General features: G+C 54.5%; 2 protein-coding genes across 3 annotated transcripts; one reads left to right on the top strand and one right to left on the bottom strand.

The window, feature by feature from the left end:
• The first annotated feature begins 539 nt into the window (after window positions 1-539).
• On the top strand, window positions 540-6,689 carry TRNP1 (TMF1 regulated nuclear protein 1). Of its 2 annotated transcripts, none has more exons than XM_019650059.1 (2): window positions 540-1,556; window positions 5,990-6,689. In XM_019650059.1, exon 1 carries the CDS (start codon window positions 670-672, stop codon window positions 1,369-1,371), a length of 702 nt encoding a protein of 233 aa, XP_019505604.1. In that variant the 5' UTR covers window positions 540-669; the 3' UTR covers window positions 1,372-1,556; window positions 5,990-6,689. The 2 variants fall into 2 exon arrangements, with proteins under 2 accessions (XP_019505604.1, XP_019505603.1); XM_019650058.1 differs by having other exon boundaries at window positions 540-1,538.
• Window positions 6,690-10,046: 3,357 nt separating this feature from the next.
• Window positions 10,047-17,050, bottom strand: TENT5B (terminal nucleotidyltransferase 5B). Its single transcript, XM_019650126.1, has 2 exons — window positions 16,531-17,050; window positions 10,047-11,908 (listed from the first exon to the last, which is right to left on the bottom strand). Exons 1-2 carry the CDS (start codon window positions 16,792-16,794, stop codon window positions 10,886-10,888), a joined length of 1,287 nt encoding a protein of 428 aa, XP_019505671.1. The 5' UTR covers window positions 16,795-17,050; the 3' UTR covers window positions 10,047-10,885.
• Window positions 17,051-18,694: the final 1,644 nt, after the last annotated feature.

An 18,694-nucleotide genomic window follows, 5' to 3' on the forward strand; every position in this document is an offset into this window, starting at 1 on the left:
GCAGCGCTGTGATTTGTTTTGCACGTGAAGGGCCTGCCTGGTGGCGAACCAACCCGGCCAGATCCCCACCGGGACGCCAGTCACTCCTCTGTTTTAACCCCTCCATTGTCCCAGGGAGATTGGAGAAGGGGGTCCTGGTGAGACTTGTGGCCCAGGAAACCAGGAAGAACCGATTCGACCGAGGGGCAGCGTGTGGTACTAGAAGGAGCCCTGTGCAAGGAGTCAAACCTCCAGCCTGATGTCACATAGTGTGGCCTCAGACAAAACCCTCCCCCAGGTGGAGACTGTAGCGAATGATTTCTAAGCATCAGCTACCAGAGCTTATGACTCAGGGCCCAGACCAGAGAAGATGCAGTCCTCTTTTTTCGGGGGGAGGTGGATGGGGACCGAATGCCCTAGCATAGCAGAGCAGATCTAAGGACCTGAAGGGTCTGAGCAATGTTGTGAACCGGGCGGGCAGGAGAGGCGGGTTCAGGGCATGCCAGCCTTTGATTGGCTGTGCTGTCCATCGCTCCGCCCCGTGTTCTATAAGACGCACTGGCAGCTGGTGCTGCGCTGTTGCGGGGGCTGCGGCCGCATCTTTCTGGTGGTGGTTGTCCATCCTCCCTCGCGCGGGGGCAGCCGGCCAGACCCGCGGACCCACCGCTGCAGACCGCTGGGGGGCGGGGGATGCCGGGCTGCCGCATTAGCGCCTGCGGCCCGGGGACCCAGGAAGGGGCGGCAGAACCAGGGTCCCCGCCGCCGCCGCCCCGGGGGCCCCTGCTGTCCCTTCAGCCCCCGCCCCCAACTCCGACCTTGACCCGGACCCAGACCCCACCTCAGGCCTCGCCGCTGCCAGATGCGGCCCCAGCATCCGCGGGCTCGGCGGAGGGGCAAGAGCTGCAGCGCTGGCGCCAGGGTGCTAACGAGGGTCCGGGGGGCACCAGGCCGGCAGGGGGCGCGGGCGGCGGCCCAAGCGCGGCGGCTGAGGGAACAGGGGGCCGCGCGTTGGAGCTGGCCGAAGCGCGGCGGCGACTGCTGGAGGTGGAGGGCCGCCGGCGCCTGGTGTCGGAGTTGGAGAGCCGCGTGCTGCAGCTGCACCGGGTCTTTCTGGCGGCGGAGCTGCGCCTGGCGCACCGCGCCGAGAGCCTGGGCCGCCTGGGCGGTGGCGTGGCGCAGGCCGAGCTCTACCTGGCGGCGCACGGGTCGCGCCTCAAGAAGGGCTCGCGCCGCGGCCGTCGCGGCCGCCCGCCGGCGCTACTGGCCTCGGCGCTGGGTCTGGGTAGCTGCGTGCCCTGGGGCACCGGACGCCTTCGGCGGGGCCACGGCCCGGAGCCCGACTCGCCCTTCCGCCGAAGCCCGCCCCGCGGCCCCGCCTCCCCCCAGCGCTGACCTCAGCGCCAGGACCCCCGGGTGCCCCCCACAGGCCATCGCAGAGGTGCCGACTGAAGGATTGCGGACGCCAGCTGGATGGACGGTGTCACTAACGTGGATGGATGGACTGACCGACCACAGGAGGAGACAGTCGGGGGGCCGGGGGACCAGTAAAGGAGGCTGAGGTGCGGTCTTAGCGGCTGGTGCGTCCGAGGGGCGGGGCGGGGTGTTGCAGGGTCCCGAATCTCCCTTTGTTGGGGCTTTTGGAGTCCCCTGGGTCCCTAATAAAGCTGTCCACTTTCTGTTTCCGCCTCTCCCAGACCTTCCTGGGAGTTAGGTGGTAGCACCAAGTTCCCTCACGTTGGATAAATTGAGGATGCTCAGACCCCAGGAGGGGTTTGCCAGCAAACTTACCAGTTGGAGCCTGCTGCACTGACGCAGCACACCCCACCCTCACCTCCACCTGCATTGCTTTTCTTGAGCCCCTTGGGGCTGTAAGAAGAGTCTTGCCCTTGAGGCTGCTGTGTTCCGGCACCACCCAGTTCCAATCCTTCTGGAGGACAGAATAATGAGGTCCCAAGATGGGGTGGGGGCTTGCACAGCAGGGTACCCCCTGAGTTCTCTCCTAAGCCCGTTTCCCATTTGGGGAGATGGATCCCAGAGAGGTTGGATCCTATACTTAGGCCCTTCCATTTCTAGGAGACAAAATGTTTTCTTGTGCCCTCTCGCAGCTTCGCTCAGAGTACAGCCAGACTTAGATATCCAGTGTTTGGTAACTGCCTAAAGCCTCACCTGCTAAGCTTCGACTAAGCCCCGCCCCCTTCCCTCTGCAAACCTGTCTCTAAGATGGCTCTGCAGCGATGGAGCCAGGTGATATCTTTTAACAGGCCCCAAGGGGTTAGGTATGTCATCAGCTTCTAGAATGGGGGACCTTAAAGGGCCAGCCATAAAATGAGATCCGCTTCTTTTCCTGTCCACATGTCTTTCAGGCCCCCCTTCCTCTGCCCACACTCAGCTGTGAATGGCCTGGCTGCTGCTTTGTTGCGCACCAGCTGAGTTGACTGCAGCCTCACTTGTCAGTCTGTGAAGTGGGTATCTTTACTTCCCTGAAGGGCTATAGTGTGGTTAACACAGGGCAGAGGTCTTCTTACCCCATAAGTCATGGAAGAATGTTTTATTCTCTTAAATCATGCTAGAAACAGGCAGTGCTTTTGTTGGTGGAGCCAGGAGCTAATTTAAAGTCCTCAGTTTGCAGAACAGCAAGGTCACATGCCAGCGAGGGACAGAACTAGGTCCCAGGCCTGCGTGTGTCCTTCTCCTAGTGTCTCTTCCGTGTCCAGGGGCAGGGGCTAGAGGGAGCTGGTGTCTGGCCTGCCTGCTATGTGGCCTAGAACAACTCTGCCCCTCTTCGGGCTAGTTTCCTCAGTCTCCCTCTGAATATAGCTGTACCCCCCTCATGTCATGGCTTGGGAGTAGGGAGGAGGGGCTAGGATGAGAACATCAGAGTCAGAGTCATAGGAACCTGGTTTAATCCTACAGTCCTGAGGTTTAGGGGAACTGCTCTGAAAGGAGAGCACCAGGGGCCTCGTCTGACCTATCAGCCCTTCCTCTCCTCAGGTACCAAACTTTTTGGCTGGTTTCTCAACTAACACCCAGGCCTTTCTGAACTCATTCTTAGATGGGGAAGGGAAGTCCAGGAGGAGGTCTCAGAGACTGAGGGAGCTTGGGGACCAGGGGAGCAGTGGGGGGCTCTGGCATCCTCTGGCCTCCCTAGAGAGAGAACCTTTCAAAGCTACTTGGGTCATTTATGGTCTAGAGGCCAAACAAGGACAAGGACATTCTGGAGATGACACAATGAGGAGAATTGGCTGCAGCCCAGCGCTGCAGCCAGAACTGTTTTGTTTTCTGGGTTGCACAGAAGAGGGCACTTGGTCCAGAAAAGCTTTTAGCTAATGGTGTAAAGTGCTTGGTGCCGTCACAATTTTGCCTTTCTCTGGGATTTATTGGTAATCAGCTTTGTCCTGATTTGGAGGGGGCGTAGAGGGGAGGAATTAGAGATGGCTCTTGCTGGAGAAAGTGGTGTGTATGTGTGTAGGAAATGGAGATTGGTCCTCGTGTCGCCTTCCCTCTACTTCTAGATGCTCCACTGCTTCTCACCGAGTGCCTTGGCCAGAGCACACAGTGCTCAGTGACTTGAACCCCAGCTCTTGGTGCAGTGCTTTGCCTACTACCCCTCAGCCAGCTAATAAAAGTCACCTTCCCACCTGGCCCACCCAGGGCCCCTTCTAGGAAGCTCCGTTTTCTCCTCAGTCAACACACATTGATGTCTACTCAGTCCAGGGACTCAAGAAGCAGAGCTGAATCAGAGGGTGTCTGCTCTAGGCAGCCTTCCCTGAGAGTCACCATCCCAGGGGACCCTCTGGGGGCTGGGCAGTTTGTGTTGTTGGAGGGCTATTTTTGGGCCTTCACAAGTAACTGTAGCCCCTGGCCAGGAAACTGACCTTCCCCTTCCATGACTTCCTGCACACTTTCATGATGGCCCCCAGGCCTGGGGACTGGACCGACTACAGGGGATCTTGAGGGACCTGAGCATTGAGGACATTGATGGCCACCAGTGAATCTGGGGTCTTATCAGAGGGGAATGAGCCTTTCTTCAGGTTAGTGCCCGGGGCTGGAGAACCTGTTCAGGATTGTAGTCTGGGACCTGCCCCTTCTCTGGATAAGCTGCTTTGCTGTCTTGGCTAGTTCCTGCCAAGTGAGGATGTCTCTGGATGATGCCACCAGAGGGCAGTGTGGGGCTGCTTCCCTGGGCACAGGGGTGGCCTGGAGCAGGCTGGGACCACAGCGTCCCTGCCCCCAGCCTGCCTCTTCCCTGGAAATGCTGGGGCGTCTTAGGCCTTGAGCTTTAAGAGCCTGGCAGAAGAGCGGTTAGTGGCGGTCACTTAGAGAAGGGGCTCAAAAGAAGCCCTTTGGCTGGGCTGGTGTCTGGGCCTGGGGGAAGGTCCACCAGGGAAGACTTTCCTGGAGAGAGAGGTGGCTCCTGTTGGTGGTCACAATCTGAGTAAAATCCTGGAGTCACGCACTTCTCATAGATTTATTACACTGATAATTGATCAGAACACCCCCATCCCACTGCCACCTGGGGACCAAGGTGGCTTCCTAGAGATTAGGCTGAAGTAACAGGTCTCTCTGCCCAGGTGCTCTAAGCCTGCAGTGGGCAGTCTGGAGGAGGCGCCCATTCCCTGACAGCCAGCTCTGGAGAAAAACCCAGGGGCCCAGGCCTCTCAGAGCTGAAGGAGAGGTCTTTACAGGCGGGATGGGCGGGAGGGTGTATTTGGGGAGGCTGGGGGATCCCCAGCCTAGTTCTTCCTCCATTAAGTCCTGACTGCTCCCTGGCCTAGAGTCATGGGGGAAGGGAATCCTTGGTTAACCGCCTCCTCTGTGCTAGGCATGGTGCTAGGCACTTTTACACCCATTACCTGTTTCAATCCTCCCAGCTATTCTGCAAAGTAGGGCTTATTATCCCCATTTCCATGGATGAAGACACTGAGGGTCAGGGAGGACAGGTAACTTGCCCAGGGACATAGAACCTGTAAGTGGGGGATCCCTTAAACATTAAGCTATGTGGCTTTTCACTTATCAGGTGAACGAGGGCTCCACTGGGGGGATTTCTGGGCTCTGACTTTTATGTCTGGGTTCAGTGACCCCTGATTTTTGGTTCTGGAGAGGGATGTGATGAGATGCTGGAGGGGTAGCAGAAAGTGCCCCTCCCCAAGGTCTGGGCACACCCCCAGAGTTTGGCTCCCCAGCCTGGTTGTCTGGACTCTGGTGGGGGTGAGTCAGGCTGAGTCAGCACACCTGGCTTCAGGCAAGGGCAGGCCTACTATGCTCAGGGTCTGGGCTTGCCTTGGAGGGCTGCCTCCTCCCTGCACAGTTGGTGCCAAGGAGAGCAGAGCCTGGGATGGCAGAGGAGGGTGACAGGCTCCATAGTGGGGCAGAAGGTACCCTCAGGCTTGGAACAAGACAGACCAGGGATTCAGTCCTGGCCTGGAACCTCTCAGTTGGGAGACTTTGGGCAAATGACTTCCCTTCTCTGAGCCAGTTTCTTTTCTGTGTGTTTTGGGGGATCTAGGGAGAAGATAGCTTCTGTGTAGTAAACGAGAGGTCACACTAAGTGCCCAGCACTTAGTGGAGATCTGTAAAGGTGTGATGGAGCTGATCTGCCTAGCCTAGGAGAGGCTGCCTCCAGGCAGTGTGGGCCTTTGCTTCTCCAGAGCATCGCCATATCAGGAATCCCTGGAACAGTCCCCCTCTCCTCCCACCACAGGCCCTGGGGAACTCCATAAGGGGAGAGGTGGAGGAGGGCTCAGACTTTTCATTCCAGGAACATTCCATTCCAGCTGCTCAGACCAGTGGGGATCCCAGCCAAGGACAAAGACCCAGGGGAACCTCTGCTTACTCTAGGAGCCCCCACTCCTTCCAGGGTGGGAGCCCGTAGAGCCCAGCTCCATAATATTGCCCCTGCACCTTCCCTCCACAATGGCCCCTCTTAAGGAGGAAGATGTTGAAGGGTTTGGGTGGGGCTGGGTGGCTGTGGGAAAGAGGTAATTAAAGCTCTTGAAATTATTTTCTCCAGCTCCTCCCAGCTCTTTAGAGCCTCCCCTCTATGGATCTGAACTCCTTCCCTGGGCACCTCCTTCAGGAAGACCTCTTCGGTGGACCCTATACATCCTTGAGCCCTCCTCACTTGACAGGAGCACTTCGTTTTACAGTGACAAGGGGCTGGACCTTGGGGAAGTTGCCTGGCTTACCCTTTGGAAGTGTTACAACAGGTCCTCGATACGCAATCAGATTAGTTAAGAGTGCAGCAAACATTTCCAATGTGAAAGTAAAAAGGACTTCCTTTAAAAATATAGTCATCATTCTTAAGTCACAGTGCAGCTTGGTAGCTGTCATTGCTTCTCAGTCTAACAGCACGGAGACCTGTTTGACGACGGAAAATGGTCTGAGGAAATCCCTGTCTCTCTTACCCACTGTCCTTGCCCTCTCTGTGTGGGAGGTGCCTGTCGCCCCTCAGAAAGGTGATCCGCTCTGGCTCCTGGGGGACACACCACACCTCTTTTCTCAGAAAGAGGTGGTAGCTGCATAAACACTCTAAGCAAAATTTTAAATGAGAAAAGAAAATCACACTTATTCAAATATCCCGATAATAGGGGGAAGGGGGCCACATTTACCCACAACCCAGAACTTGGAGGATTTGGCAAAATGGATGTATATTGAGTCAGTCCCTTGATTCATATATTCAGGAAGAATAAATTTCAATAATGTGAGACCAATGCATGTGGTTTTGAAGTTTACTTTGCAAGTGACCTTGCCTTCTTTCTTTTGTGTGCTTCTGCCACGGCTCTTTAAGTTGGCAGTTCCTTGAGCAGCTTCTGGTTAGTTTCGTTTGGCAATCTTGGGCCTGTTGACTGATTGACCGACTGATTTCTCCCTTGACCTGGCTCAAAGCTGACCCTTTCCAGGAAGTCTTCCCCGATTAAGGATGTGACGAGGAAGCAAGGGGGTGTGGGAAGGCACATGTGAGACTGTGTGACCCAGAGGGATGTCATGCACATTTGTGATAACATGGCAGCAGCATGATCTGTGGAGGACTGTGTGACTGTGGTGGTCCTATGGACCTGTTTGTCAGTCAGGGTCCCAGCAGGAGATAGGGCACTCAAACAGGGAAGAGATTTAAAAGGGACTATTTCCAGGGGTGGCTGGTTGGCTCAGGTGGTTAGAGCGCAGGTTCATAACACCAGGGTTGCCGGTTCTATTCCCACATGGGCCAGTGAGCTGCGCCCTCCACAACTAAATTGAAAACGACTTGACTTGGAGCTAATGGGTCCTGGAAAAACACACTGTTCCCCAATAAAGTTTAAAAAAACCAAAAAATAAAATAAAAGGGACTATTTCCAAAGGTGTGGGCTTAAGAAACCAACAAGGGATGGTGCAGCTCTCTGGGGACAGCAACACTGAAGGTTTTACAACCCCTGGGCCTGAAGCAGGGAGGAGAGGGGAGGGCAAAAGGACTCTGAGACTACAGCTGTGTGGAGAGGGCCAGGAGCAGTGGGCGCTGATTCAGAGATGTAGTCAACCATGGCAACCTGGTGGGTAGGGAGCAGGGGAATAAACACCCCATTCTCCAATTTCCTGTTGTAGCCTTTCATTGGCTGAACCCAACAGGAAGGCAGGAAACAAGGGAGCCATTGATGCATAGTCCCTAGAAGTCATCCTCCCCAGGGCAGAGCAGGGAGAAGGACAGAGAGTGGGACTGGAGGGGTCGACACACCATGTAACTGCCTGGGGGGGGTGTATCTCCTGTTCCCCAATGTTTGCAGCAATGCTTCTTCCCTCTTTGGCATTCCCCCCCACCTACCATGGTCCTAAGGGGTGGGTGGACCACTGTTTGGAGAGCACTGTGGGGTTGGGGTGGGGAACGGGGGTTTCCTGCCTCAGCCTTCCCCTCTCTGGCTCAGATTCCCGGGTCTTGATTCCTCCCTGTCCTGGCATCTTGGATGGCTTCAGGAATTGTCCACGAAAGAACAATGCCAGTCACTGAGTCAGTGTTTTTCTCACACCTGGAAACACTGCACCACCCCCAAACATACCCACAGGCGTACATACCTGCTGTCATCACAGGCCTCTGACATAGTCACCACAAGCCATGGCTGTTGTCACATTTACGTCAAGAAAAATCTACATCTTGGCACCCTGCTACACTCTGCTACAGTCATACATAAAATGGCAGTCACTGTCATGCAAACTCACTCTGTCAAATGCCGAACATGCCTCATTGCATACATGTACAGGAGACACGCTGTCACGCTTACCCATGGGAAATCAGAGTGTAGGGGTAGGGCGGTGCAGGGGTTCATAGCAATGGCTCTGGAGTCAAACAAACCTCCGACCTCTCTGGTTTCAGTTTCCTGGTCTGTAAAATGGAGATAATTCTTGCTTTTATCTCGTGGAGTTGTTGCAAGGATAAAATGAGGGTAACAATTGGGAAAACGTGAGCATCGTCCTGCCCTGGAGTTAAAGCACTCCAGAAAAGGTAGGTGTTACTGGAAACTCTTGTCTCTCTCCTGCATCTCACACCCATGCAGGCTGCATATTGGCACTGGTGAGGACATGCGCCTGCGCAAGGCCAGCCAGACACACCTGCCAGGAGCATGTGTGTACTATCAGACCAGTTCTCTCTGCCCTGATGCTCTTCCCCCAGACATCCATAGGGCTTGCTTTCGACTACCTTGAAATCTGTGTAATCAAGTGTCACTCTTACAATGAGGTCCACCCCCAACTTCTTTTAAAAATGGTATACCCTAGCTATTCTAATCCCTTACCTTGCTACGTATATTTGTGAGCACCGCTGACCTTCTAAGACTGTATAGTTTATTTCCTGTCTACCCCATTAGAATGTGATCTTCATGAGGACAGGAATCTTGGTCTTTGGTTTGCTGATGTGTTGCCAACACTTAGAGGGATAGCAAGCTCACCGTGGGCTGAATGCAGGTATACACATGTACACACGTTCCTGGCTTTCTCACCCTCGGGAACAAGCACATCCAGGTGAAGCCCGCTCCCTACCCCAACAAGCTAAGCCTGTATGCTTATCCTGTGAGCATCCCCAACATGCCCACATCAAGAGCTAGGAAAAACTCAGTCCCTCCCAGAGTGGGTCTGGTTGGAGTGAAAGTGGGGAGGCTATTTTCAGTCACTAAGCAAAGAAGGCCTTTACACTGGCTCTTCAAACCATTTCGAGCCCAGCAGGGACCCACTGAGCAGGTGAAGTAGCTGGATTCACCCATGTGACCTGGGGCCTCCTCTATGGCCTTGTTTTTTTCCACCCTGGCTGAAACCATCAAAGCCACCACTTCAGAGGCCACTAATGAGGCTGAATGTGTTAAGAGCTTTGCAATCCCTGGATCAAAGAGGCTGGGTAAACAGAGTGGGCTGCGTTGAGGCCCATGACTGACTGATGCCCTGAGGGAATAGCTCCCAGAGAACTTGACATTCACTCCCAAACAGCCTGGCATGACCCCAAGTGGGTTTGGAAAGGAGAGACCTGCCCCTCTAGGGGATCTGCTTAGAATAAGCCAGAGTGTGCCCATCAGCACTTGGGGGTGACAGAGGGAGTCAGAGGGTTGAGAGAGCCTCTCCCAGGTAGGGAGGCCAAACCTAGGATCTGGCTTTGGGAGACTCTAGAAGTCTCCCAGTTTCCCCTGCCATTACTGGAGGGGTCTCCAGTTTGGATTCACCTAGTTTATTTTCCACCTGTTTCCTGGGAAGGGGTGGGTACGGCGGGCAGAGATGGGGTCAGGCAGCCCTGAGTACCAGAGTGTGAGGCCAGGTCCAGGGTCATTAGGACTCTAGGTAGGAAACACTGAAATATTTCCTCTTTAATAAGAGACTTGCTGAGGCAATGTGCAGGTGCAAGTCACACGTGGGGATGTGAGCTCCTAGTACAGTTGTCAAACTGGGGCTGGTGTTGAGGGAAGGAGGGGCATCCCCCCCAGTCACAGCCCAGGACTCAGACATATACCCCACAATGTCCCCTCCCACAATATAAGACAGACTCAGGCTGGGGGAGGCAGCCACAGCCCCCAGAGCCATGGAAGGTCCTTTTGCCAGGAGAAAGCATGGTGCTAGGCTCAGTGTAAACAATCTTTATTGGCAGGTGTTAAGAGTGCAAAATAGTAACAAGAGGTGGGGCTTTCTTCCCCCAAGTGAGGACCCTGTAACCAGGCAAGTGGGGTGGGAGCGCTTGACTGGCCACCTTGGGCCCACACCCTCTGAAGAATAAGCTCCCAGTTAAGAGGGCTCCTCATGAAATGGGGAAAGGGAGCAATACCCCAAAAGGGTTACGGGCTATGTCCCACCCCAGGCCACTTGGCTCTTGCTCACCACACTCAACAGCTCGGGTTAGGGGTGTTAAGGTATTGGGCCAAGCATATCCCTCTCCAAACCCAGGTATGTGCCTCATGCTTCAGTTTCCCTCCTCCCAGTAATTAGCCAGGTTGGACCACCAGGCCCTGTTAGTGGTCCAGCCCGAGTCAAAATGACTAGTTCCCATAATATACCATATTTTAGCCACCATGTAGGCTGCAGGCCCTTGGATCACTGAAGGCTGGTCCTAGCCATAAAGTCCCTTTCTAGGCCACAGAAATCAACCCAAGATGATGGACGTTGAGGCTACCTCCCCAAACATGTTTCATCTCCTGAAGGCAATTGACCCCCAAGACAAACCGCTCCTGTACCCCACAATCATGCAGGTCTAAAAGTGTGGTACAATAAGCAAAGGGTCCATTTGCCAAGAACCCCAGTTTGGTCTTAAGCCCTCAGGGGCCTCACTCAGGGGCGTCTGGTCTGTTCAGTCAAAAGCCCAACCCTGCAGCAGTGCTGAGCCACCTGTCTCTGGTCATGTCCTCCACACACTCCAGGAGGCCCCGCTCCATCTGAGGAGGCTCAGTCCCTTTGGCCAGGGTCCGAGTCAATTACAAGGCAGCCAGGTGGGGTAGCAGGAGTGGGCCCGGGCCAGCAGAGGCTGCATAGGGGTCACGTAGTAGTTGACAGTGGTAGGTACAACCCCATCGGGGCCTGGAGGGCGCCAGGCCAGGGCGGCAGCGGCAGCCGGGCCCTGCTCAGCCAGTGCCTGGAGCGCCATCGTGGCGATGAGGTCCAGTGTCTGGCGGCGCTCATGGCTCATGAGGCACACAGTGCTTTCATTGACCACCCGGTGCAGCGTCACCAGGCAGGCATAGCGGCGGGCGGAGTCGGCCCCGCTGAAATGAGCCTCCAGGTAGCGCTCCAGCGTGCGCTGCTGCTCCACCAGGTCTGGGAAGTCGATGAAGAAGCGGGAGCACATGTAGCGTTGCAGGGCACGCACATCGGTGCTGGGTTGCGGCCGGAAGCCACGTACCAGGAGGTGGCAGTACTTGAGGAGGCCGCCACCGCGGATCTCCTCCGGGCTGCGAGTGGCGATGACGCGGTGCCGCAGGTGCTCCAGGGCTTCCGCAAAGTCCCCGTAGAGGCTCTCGCCTGTTACCGTTGGGTGGAAGGCCTCAGACATGGGCGTGGATGAGCACTGGCCAAAGAGCAGCAGGGAGTCCAGCATGATCTGGAAGGAGTCTACGCTGAATTCAAACTGGCGCCTGACCGAGTCTACAAACTTGAGCTCCACGTTCTTGCCACTCTTGTTGGACAACGAGATGAGGCTCCAGCGGTCCGTGTCTGTGCACACTTTCACCAGCTTCTGCACGTACGCGTCCTTGAGTGTCAGTGGTGTGATCTTGGCCCGGTTCACGCCGGCCGGCAGGAAATCCAGCAGGCAGGCCAGCACCACCTCCTTGGTAAGCTGGAAGGACGCCTCGCTGCGCAGGTCCACACGAAACACTAGGTCCAGGTCCTTGTAGCCCAGCCCATTCTCGGGGTGCAGCACGTGACTGGCAGCTGAGCCGTGCAGCCGCACACCATGCACACGCAGTCCCTGTGCCTCCAGGCTGCTGCGGACAACCTGCAGAGGGGACGGCAGGAGGGAGAAGTGTCAGGAACGTGGGTCCCCCGGGTTCACTATAGGCTTCTATGTAAGAGTAACAATAACATCAACCACTGTTGACCACTTACCAGCTGTTGTGCCTTTGGAAAGACATTTAACTCTCTAAGCCTCAATTTCCTAATCTGGAGAATGGCCCATTTGGAGGAAAGCCTCAGAAAGAAGAGCCATAATGATAGCAAACACAAGCATAGAATTTACTAAAAGCCAGGTTGTGATCTAAGCACTTTATACATTAAGATACAAACTCATGTAATTCTTACAATAGTTCTGTGAGGTAGTAACTATTCCCATTTTACAGATGGGGAAATGGAAGTACAGCGGGGCCAAGTAACTTGCCCAAGGTCACACAGCTGGTGAGTGCATAGCTGGGAATTAAACTCAGAGCCCATGTCTTAACCACTATGCTGTTCTACCTTTCTAAAACTGCAAGTAAAATACCTAGTTTTGTGCCAGACATGATGCTAACTGCTCAAATGTATTGAGAATATAGTTGTCATTTCACACGTATTACTACATTATTCCTCACAATAATCCTATGTTTGAGTATTAGTCCAATTTATAGATGGGGACCTGAGGCACAGAGAGGTTAAGAAAACATGTCCAAAGTCAGAGTGGCCAGGCTGAGACTAGAACCCAGGTCAGTTGGATTCTCAAGTTCATGCATACTCTTTTGACTATGAGACACTCATCTTAGTTCATCTTTACAAGGACCCATTAGGGCAAACATTATACTTATTTTATAGATGAGGAAACTGAGGCTTATAGTAGCAAAATATCTAAGACTCGGAGGGGAAGTCATTCAGAAATGGCAGGGCTGGAAGTTAAAACCCAGACCCTTTCCACTCTTAGGAGAGGGGATGGGTCAAGATCTCAGGAAACCTCCCAAACCAAGTGGAAAAAGATGTAGCAGATCGCATCTGCTGATACAGGAACATGACAAGGAAACCTACAAGTCATCTTGAACCTGCTCCTCTAGCAATTATACAGGCTAGGTGAAGGCACCTATTCCCTTTGGATTCTAGAACCTGTCTTCCTGTGCCTAGGACCAGTTGGAGAGGAGCCGGGCTGGACACTCAATTTTCTCAGCAACCCACAGTACTTCACACACCATCCTGAAAGAGACCAGGCAGCATTCCTACCCTGAGTGATATTGCAACCTTGCTGCCAAGTCAGCACTGGCCAGGCTGCCCTCCTCGCCTCCCAGGGAATTACTGCAAAGAATGCACCTGAGTGCTGAGGAAGCAAGCTGCAGTGGGGCAATCTGAGGCGGGCGGCTCCCTCCAGGAAGGCTTCTCTGAGGAGGACTAGGGAAAGGTATTGTCATGGCTATGGGAGGTAAGCAACTGGCCATCGGGAACTTGGGGTAGGGAGCACCAGGGGGAGGGGAAGAGGAATATTGGTTAGGCACCTTATTGGGTGCCAGGCACCGGACCTTCTCACCAGAATCTATGGGGATAGGTCTTATGATCTCCAACGTATAGATGGGGACACTGAGGCTCACAGGAGTGAAGTTACCTGCCCAAGATCATCCAGAGGTACCTTCAAATCCAGGCTGTCTATTCTCTTTCTACCATATTACTATCCCACGGTTCAGAAGGAGCAGAAACCAGTATCCTCCCTCCCTTTCAAAATTTCAAAGTGAGGCTAACCCTCTAGTCACTGAAGCCCAGAGCCAGAGTAGTTGGGGAGCAGGAAGGTGGGGGTTAGAGGATGCCCTTGTCAGACAGACAGGGGAGGCTGGAGGTAAGGGGCCAGTTGCTGCAGTCCAGCCTTTGGGACTTCTAACCCACACCCTGGCAGCTGTGGCCAAGGAGAGAAATGGGCCAAAGACCTTGTCCCAAGTACCCTGCCAGACCAGCAAAGCAGACCAGCCCCCTCCCCAAATCCCATTAGAGCTGACTAAGTCTTATTCAGTGCCAGCTCCTACTCCCAGGCTGATGCCCATCCCAGGGCATGGCACCTAGCCTGGTGAGTAGGTAGCAGTACCCTTGTTAAATCACCTGCGTCAGGCCATGGGGTTGGCTGTGTCAGCCAGACAGTAGCTGTTGTCTCTTTCCCAGGTGTGACTACAGCCAGCTTGGCAGTCAATCCCCAGATACTGCCACACCCAAGGACTGCAGGGCAGCTCAGAGCCTCCTGAATCAGACTTCCCAGCCATGGAGGGGGCAGTGGCTGCACCCTCCTTTCTCCTGTGCCAAGGCCCTCCACAGAACCACTCTGCTCTCAGGCCACTGCTGAGACCTGTAGGGAGACTGTAGGGTGCTGCCAGCCAGCAGGCTTATAAAACTTGTATTCAGAGCTACCTAATGCCGGCCCTCTAGCTGCAGCTGGAGAGATCATTTTCTCTAATTCAGTCCTCTGGGGCCAGAGACGGCAAAGGACTTATCCAAGGTCACAGAACCAATAAATGGTCGAGCTTAATTAGAACCAGGCCTCCTAGAGGACAGGGGGCCTCCTACAGAAGAGTGGGTCCCCCTAGTCCAAGTACAAGCTAGAATATCTCTAGCTGCTCAGATTGCTGCTGTAGGTAAAACCTTGTGGGGGAGGGAAGAAGAAAGATTCCAATCCTTGAACTGTAGGGCAACTCAGTACTGGTGAGAAACTCAAAGTCAAAATGCAGCACCCACACCACACACTTCCCAACAAGCTTGTGAAGCTGCCAGCTGCAGATTCCTGCCAGGAGCTGGTCTTTCTTTCCTGTGGAGGCAATTGTACAGGCCAGGTGAAGGCACCTATTCTCTTTGGATTCTAGTACCAGAAATAGAACAGTCTAATCCACCCTTATTGAACAGATGGGGACACTGGGCCCAGCAGAGGGAACAGACAACAATCCAGATCGTGAAGCCAGATGTCCAACTTCCCAGTCTAGCTCTGAAGTCTCTGCTGCCCCTCACCACCACAGCTGGCAGCTTCCCTGTTCTGTGATGTCTCTGACCCTTGTCTAGGAGGACACTGTACTATTATCCACTATTGTTGCATTGTAAAGTCAGCTCCTATTGACCTGCAGTCTCCTCCACCTGTCTGGGAGGACCTGGAAGGCTTCGTCCCAGTCATATCTGTGTCCTTGTGTCCTGAATAGGGCTTGGCACAGGGCAGGCAGCAGGATCAAACTGACAATGGCAGGGACTTGCCCTCCGGGGCACCCCTTGTCCTTGCAGAGGGGAGCTGCCACACTGTGCTCTCCCATCCCTCCTCCCATGCCTGGGACAACAGTCCTGGAGGTACAGCAGTTGGGGCCCCAAGGTTGACCTGACTCCCTGGGGAGAAAAGCCTCAACGGGATTCCTAATTACCCCATGACAACGGAATGCCTCTGTGAGGCGCCACTGGGCTTCGGATGAGTCAGCCCTGGGGAATCTGCCCCCACCCCCTCCCATTCCTTGGGAGGGAGAGCAAGGTAAATCCCTCAGCGAGCACCCCTCCCCCACTGTGAAAACTAAGGCAGCAGGAGGCAGGGAAATCGCCTGCTTCACCTAGTTAGTAGGCTGCCTTCCAGAAAGTCCATCTGCTGCTAGGGATGCACAAGAATGTGTAGCTTATTTTCTGGTTTCTTCTTACCAGAAGACACCCATAAGACCTAGAAATTGAGTCTTGGGAGCTTGGGAAAGGGTTCATACACCCTGATCCTGTGGCAGCCACTCCTGGGAAGACCCAAGATTCTCTGGGTTTGATTTTCACCTCTTTAGGTAATCTTAGGTATCTCACTGCCCCTCTTGGGGCCTCAGCTTCCCCAGCTATAAAATAGGTACAATTGCTATATTCTGGCATTTCAGAGCATGAAAGCGCCTGGGCTATACAGATGAAAGAGCAATTTCAGTGTTTCAGGTTAAGGAAAGGGGGAGTCTGAGGAAGACAGGGGTTGCCAGAATTCTATTCTCCCACTCCTCAGGACAGAGATGGGGTTTGGGAGCTGGGCCTAACTTCATTTCCAATCCTGGGGACAGGGAGAAACACCTAAACTGGACACCTGAGGTTGCCTTCCAGCCTGCGGGCATCATGTCTGGTCTGGTGCTTAATCTGCTACAACTTCAACTGAGGGAGGGAGTCCTAGTCAGGATTTTCCATCTACATCTAGCTAGGGGGCTCCTGTGCCAAGGGCTGTCTGGGGCACAGGACATTCTGCCCCCAGAACCTTGAGAGAGGGAAGGGGTGAGAGTGAGGCCCAGGAATGACGATTTGGGGATGAAAAGAACTATTTTGGACCCTAGCATGCACACCTACAACCCCTCACCCTGCCCGCCTGTCCTGCGAGCTACCTGGCATCTCTTGTCCTTGCAGCCGGGACCTTTCTTCCCTGGCGGCTGGGTCTCTTCTTATTCTCCTCCCCTCTCCAAGCCAGGGCTTGGGTGAAAGGTCCGAAGGGAATTGCGGCTCCCCAGGGGCAGGGGACGGGAAAGCTAAGTGGGGAAGGACTATAAGGTGCAGGGGAAAAGGGGTATTGTGTGCGGTTTTGTTACAGCCCCTGTCCCTCTCTGAGCCTTATTTCCCCTAGCTGTCCGGGGAATCAAACAGACTCTAAGTGCCTTCCAGCCACGAGAGCCTCAGGATAGACCCCAGACACCCCACCCAGAGTCCTCTCACCTGCACGATCTGCCGGGGCTGCACACTCAGCGTAGGGAAGTTGCCGCGTCCGTGAATGGGAATCGGCTCCCTCAGGAGCGCGTCCAGTCGCTTCACCTGTGGCCAGCCCAGCCCACTCAGGTGCCGTCCGAGGGAGGCTGTTGAGGCCTCTGGATCCGGGCTGTCGCCTGTCTGGGCGGCCGTGGCCACCTCTGAGGCCGCAGCCGTCCCCACCTGCGCAGCTGCATGGTCCGGACTCTCATCTCCGCTTTCGGACGGCATCATCAGCCCGGCCCCGGGGCCCCGACGGCAGAAACCGGGGGGTGGTTCAGGGGAGGGGGGCAGGGAGAGCGGCTGGGCCGAAGCCAAGGCGCGGGGAGCGGCTGCAGGGACCGGACGGCAGGTACGGCGAGGCAAACCCAGGGTACACCTACGAAGGAGTCAACCGACCGACCCTAAAGCTTGTCGCCCGGGGCCCAGCCGACTCTTATAGGCAGCGGGCGACATGCCCATTGGTTCCGAAAGCTGTCACACAGCGGGAACTTAGTCTCCAGGGAGATTCCTATTGGCTAGAAAGCACACCCTTGCCCCGCCCTCCTCGGGCTGAATTCCCTCCTTTGGTCCTTAAAGAACTTCTGCTCACGGTGATTGGCCAGGGCGGGCCTGGACTTAAGGGGCCAAAGGGAGGGAAGTGACCAGTGGGGTTTGTAGCAGAATCGGACCACGAAGAAAATCCAGTGTTTTTGTTTTTTGATTTGGCTGTTTGTTTTTGGCTCTGGAAGGAATTTAGAAATCACCTGACCTGGTCCTGGTCATCTACTATTTTCAGAGACCCAGAGAGATTGCTCTACTTGTTCAACTCCACACAGTGCTCCTCCTGCTTTCCGCAATCTTCCAGAGTCCAAGAAAAGAAACACACTCAAAGTATACCAAGGTAGGGATTCTTTAATGAACTTTTTTTTTTTTTAGATTTTATTGGGGAATTGGGGAAGGGGAATAGCCAAGTTGATGTCCTTTAATCTTAGTTGTGAAGGGCACAGCTAGCTCAGCTCCAAGTCCAGTCGCCATCCAGCGGCCCGTTGGCAGCTTACTGCTGCTCAGCTCAAGATGCTGTGTTCAATCTTAGTTGCTGGTGGGCACAGCCCACCATCCCATGCGGGAGTCTAGTCAGCAATCGTGTTGTTAGGAGCACTTACTCTCACCAGCCGAGCCATCCTGCCACCTGTTGGCAGCTCAGCAGCAGCTCAGCTCTGGCGCAGCTCACTGGCCCATGTGGGAATCGAACCAGCGATCCTGTTACTCAGAGCTTGCGCTCTTAACCAACGGAACCACTCGGCTGGCCTTTAAAGCACTCTCTTATTGGTCTTTGCCAGCCACAGCCTGGCCAGCCTTAATGTTCATGTTCAGAGGAGGGGAAACCTGCTCAGAGAGGGGATGTAACTCCCCCAGAGTCACACAGCGAGCAAGTCGGGCCCTGGGCTATGGAATTTGTGGGCATATATGCCCTTTCCACTACACTTGTGCAGACGCAGGGCCTTTGAGGGACTGGAGGATGGAGGGAAGTTGGTTGGTGTTTCTGACCCAGCATCTCAGGACCATCTGCAGCTATGTCTGGCAGGGGCTTCCTGGGTGGCTGGTAGAAATCTTTCATGCCAGCCTCTCCTCAGCCTTCTCTACACTACATTCCAAGGGCACCAGCTTGCCTCTGACATACCTAGGACTAGAACCCAGCGTCCTGACTCTCAGACTAGAGCAGCCACTTCCTCTTTCTGGAGGCCCAGCAGCCCAAGCAAGATCCTGCCCTTGTCCCCTCCCTCCATCTTGTCTGGAATCAGGGGCTTCCTCTATGCCTCAGGGAGGGCAGCTGCTGCTTTCTCCACTGCTTGGCTGTGTGACTTTGAGCAAGCCACATGCAGCATTAGCAAAGTTGCTTGCTATTTGTTTTACCATCTCTTGAAAGATAGAAATAGATAAGAAACCTCCTTTGGCTGAGCCCAGAATCTCCAAACTCTTGACCCATCACCTCCATGCCCTAGCAGAGGAAGAAAAGCTAACATTTACTGAATACTTGCTATGCACCAGATCGCTTTACAAATTAAATATACACCTCAAGATGTGGGATCATTATCCTCAATTTACAGATAAAGAAACCAAGGTCTAGAGAGGTCAAGTGGAATGCCTAAGG

Source organism: Hipposideros armiger, unplaced genomic scaffold (genome assembly GCF_001890085.2).
Source record: "Hipposideros armiger isolate ML-2016 unplaced genomic scaffold, ASM189008v1 scaffold_138, whole genome shotgun sequence".
NCBI lineage: Eukaryota > Metazoa > Chordata > Mammalia > Chiroptera > Hipposideridae > Hipposideros > Hipposideros armiger.